Here is a 4,584-nt window from a genome sequence, read left to right on the forward strand (position 1 = left end):
AGGTTAAGAAAAATGATTCAACAAATATGCCATGTACAACAGCTATTATTCAGGAATTTTCCAATCAAAACACATTAGAAACATATGCAGATATAGTTGACCGCRTTTTAAAAAATTATGAAAATAGATTCAGTGATTTTAATATCATTCGAAATGTAATAGAGCTTCATAATAATCCCTTATATTGCACCCTTCATAACCGAGACCCTGAGGTTCAAGAAGAATTACTAAAGATGCGGAGTGATTTATCATTGGCTATTGAATCAGGGATTAATTTTTGGAAGAAAATAGATGAATCAAAATATTATAACATAAAAACACAAATTTTTAAATTATATTCGATGTTTGGATACACATATAGCTGTGAAGTTTCATTTTCAACACTTAAATTGGTCCAAAATAAGTATAGAAACAATCTTTCGGATCACCATAAAGCTGACCTCATTCGAATTAAGGAGTATAATGCTGAGATAAATGTGGACAAAGTAATGGAAAACGCACTGATCAACATTTGTACAAATTGAACTTAAATCATTTTCATCAACATTATAAAAAAAAAATTGCTCATTATTTATTCAGTGTACTTTTCTGCCAACACAGTTTGCAGCAACGCTTTACGCACACAAGTGAAAGCTACATACTATTGCATTGGACAACACTGATCTAAACCATTCTCGAATCTCCTTGAACACACAAAAAAAATTCATCAAAATCGCTCCAGCCGTTTAGGAGCAGTTCAATTACAAACACACGGTCAGAAGATTTATATATATAAAGATAATATAACTCCATACATACTTATCTCGATTAGTTTTCGGTGATGCAAGCAGCAGTGAACAAAACTATTGCACTATGTAGCAACATGCTACAAAAGTATAAATAATGCTTGATCAGGGTAGGTTACTTTTTCGACCTTGAAGAGTCGATTCGGCGTCGTTCGCGGCAAATCGGATTGACGATGATCCGACGTTTTCGAATCAAATTTTGTTCAGCAGTGAGGCCCATTTCTGGCTCAATGCGTATGTAAACAACCAAAATTGTCTCATTTGGGATGAAGCGCAACCTGAAGAGATTCAAGAGTCGCCACTTCATGCAGAAAAAACAATGGTTTGGTGTGGTTTGTGGGTGAGCATGATAACCGAATATTTAATGCATAAAATTGAAGCTCGTAATCTCGGCGATATTTGGTTTCAACAAAACGACGCCATTTCCCACATATCGCATCAATTTGGGTCGGTTGATTGGCCACCAAGATCGTAGGATACTCGTATCACAGTGATTCAAGCCATTACGCGTGTCATTTAGTCGAAATGCTCGAACGAGTCATTGTAATATTAACACAACGGATTTACCATCGAGACGTTAGCCGCAGGCAACATTTGAAAAACTATAATCTTCGAGAAAAAATAGCAAAGAATGTTCTTTGGAATGACGATAAAAATTCCTAAATAAATTTGACCGCGAAATGATATACATATGTATAATTGAATAAAGTTCTGGTAAAGCCAGTTATATTCATAAGATTAAGAGCACAATATTGGTATTGCTTACGGCACAGTGAAAATATTATTTACAAATAATGGCGAAAATCTAATAATCCAAGGGATTGTACTTGAGGTTTAATTTTGAAAATTACTCATACAAAAATTTGCCAATGAAAAAAGTAACAAATTTGTCATTTACAAATATTTTTTACAGTTAATTTGTAAAAATACTTAGAAATTTGGAAATTTGTTGAGCTTATGGACAAAAATAATGAAGTTTTATCCACTACCATATCATATAATATTTAAAATGTTCTTAACAACCTGAAATATCGTAGTCTGTGCCAACCAAAACCCAACACTTTTGTCATGGAAATATAACTCAAAACTAACGTCCATTTTAATAATTATTTAACTGCAATGACTGAATTGAATTGTTTTTATTTATCATAAAAAAATTTCAGACGTTTAATTATCGCTCAAATTTTCATTTTTAAGATTGACAATGAAATTTTGACCGGAAATCTTTGAAATTCTTAATTCCAAAAAAGTGTTTGGTTTATCTGAAGGCGTTATATATATACATAGTTACTTTGTACAAAGATGAAAAATTTATTGAGTTATTTCTGTAGAAATATCTCGAAGGTAGACGATGCAACAATTTGGAGACAGCAAATGTAACATTAATAGAAGTATTTCCAACATAAAGAAATGGTACAATCTATATTTCCCAGGAATATACTTTTGAGTAAAATTAAGTCTTCGAAACGTTTTGCTGCTTTTCAGTGATTTGTATTTTATCCACTACGTACAAATATGATCATAATATTTAAAWATCTTCTTCACTGATCACGAAAGCTTCACTTTGGCTTCAACCTTTTTGTTAGAACCGCAGAACTTGACATTTGTCCAGTGTGGCAAATTGTATCTGGCCGGCCTTTCGTTGTGGTTACACTATAACTACATACTAACATATTATTTTGATAATACTAAAACATGTGTGTATAAATGATCTTCCATTTCCTTAAAGCTAAAGAATACAAATATACGTATGTACATATAGTATATTGGCATGAGTGAGTATGTATAAATAGTCTTATTGAATATTTACGTCATATGAGTAAGAAACACTAAAGCTGTTTGTTTATATTTCTATGGAATTTGTAAGATATTTTTAAATTGTAAATTTATATGCGCGCGCATCTATTTTAATAATCGATAGGAACTCTGCATCCAGCAAAACACTTTTGCAGATATGAAAATTTAAACTATTGCACTGTTCTTGATTTTCTAGGGACTTACACTAAAGAATACTTAAAGATTTTATATTTAACTTTTTTTTTAATTAAAACGATTAGGTCTAAGTATGTACATATATCTTAGTAACAGGTTATTTTACTTCATGTAAAAGTTTATGTAAACACTAAACGAACATAGGATATATAATTATTATATACTTACATACAAACATAAGTGTAAATGTGTCGTCATATAATATAATTGTTTTAGTAATACTAATATAGATAAAAACTTACCGAATTGTTTATACATAAAATTAGCCGTTACAATATATACATATTAGTTCATATGCGTATGTTGATATACTATATAATATACTACAATACAACAATCCAGTGTCAATCAGAAGTTTGAGAAAATTATTCGATTGTCATGTTTGTATAAAATATAATAAGAATTATTTCAATATATTTATAACATTTAAAGTCAAATAGTTATTGTACTATAATTTTCAGAATGTACAATGTATGAAATGCTAAACGTATACTATGTCTTGTCGTGTGGAAGTATGTGAATACGAGTATGTGATTAAAAAATTCGCTCGGAAAGCTTTCGAATGTAATGATGTCCTAATTCAGAAGTCTTGTTTTAAGTTTGTCATGTTCCTTCTTACAATAAACCGAAATCAAACATTAGTACATGGATAATGAAATATAATTTATTGATGCGATATTCATAAATCACCATTTATATTAATTCACAATACTTTGGGTATTAGTAACCCTGGGATTTACGAAACTTGCGAAATGTAACTTTTTTCAAACTTGTTTCAATTCTCCTCTTGTTCTTCATCATTGAAAATTAAATCAAATGAATGCATTTGGTTGCAATATTTATAAAATAGTCATATTTGTACTTTTTTGAATGGCCTACAATTAAAGTATTTTTATTAATAGATCTTTTGGTGATACTCATACTTGTTGTAAAGGGCTCTATGATTAAAGTTTTATATTCGAAATAAAAATGTGTTTCCAAATATTTGCAAAATCGTGGGTATATATTTTAATTAGTTAGAAACATGGTAATCATTAATATTCGTGTTGTGTAGCTTTGCACACGTTCCCATGCTTTATTTAAATAAATTTTGAATGGATTAGCACAAATATTTGAATATACATTCATATGTATTTTAAACGACGCGCGCCATACTACATTTTAACTCACGAATTGAAAGCAGGAATATAGACAGTATATAACTTCACAATTTATGTATAACTGTTATAATAATTGGAGAAAGCTTACCGATACAGCATATGAGCTAATGATAGGCCTGCTAGTATAGGTCCTACGGGTAGTAAATCCACTTTCGTAAACCATTTTTGTTCGGTAGAAATTTATTTAATATCTGAATATTTTTACAAAATATATTATTGTTTGCACTAAAATTAGTGTATATTCCCAGTGTCGTGTGTGTTCACTTAGCGCCCGTTCGACTTCTTCTGATTTCAGCAATATTTAATGTACATGAATTTGAATATTTTTACAGAATGTTTTTACTGCGAAAATTCAGTCACAATATGCACTCTCAGTGCTAAATTATTTTTGGAAACACCATCACCTAGAGATTTTATCGAGTATTAGGCTATCGTTGTACATATATTGTTATTCCATATAGTACATATATGTACATATGTGCATACGTATGTATAAGGCCAAAAAATCATGGACTACGTCGCTGACATCTGCATGTACGTTAACACATAAATATATAATATATGTATTCACATACTCAAATATAATATGTACCTACATACATGTTTTAAATAAACATAAAAACATAAGGAGATACGTATGTACATGT

The 4,584-nt window shown here is 30.1% G+C and overlaps 1 protein-coding gene across 8 annotated transcripts in view; it reads right to left on the bottom strand.

Moving 5' to 3' along the window:
- Positions 1–4,313, bottom strand: part of LOC108976940 (protein anoxia up-regulated-like) — a 75,648-nt gene extending 71,335 nt beyond the window's left edge. For 3 of the 8 annotated variants that reach the window (XM_018946392.1, XM_018946389.1, XM_018946386.1), the window contains exon 1: positions 4,026–4,311. In XM_018946392.1, the coding sequence (XP_018801937.1) occupies positions 4,026–4,100 (75 nt within the window). In that variant the 5' untranslated portion in view covers positions 4,101–4,311. Of the gene's footprint in view, positions 1–4,025 lie in introns of all 8 variants that reach the window. The other 5 variants (XM_018946393.1, XM_018946387.1, XM_018946391.1 and 2 more) reach the window with 5 other exon arrangements.
- Positions 4,314–4,584: the final 271 nt, after the last annotated feature.

The sequence above is a fragment of the Bactrocera latifrons genome, unplaced genomic scaffold, assembly GCF_001853355.1.
Source record: "Bactrocera latifrons isolate USDA-ARS-PBARC rearing strain unplaced genomic scaffold, ASM185335v1 scaffold_810, whole genome shotgun sequence".
In the NCBI taxonomy this organism is placed as follows: domain Eukaryota; kingdom Metazoa; phylum Arthropoda; class Insecta; order Diptera; family Tephritidae; genus Bactrocera; species Bactrocera latifrons.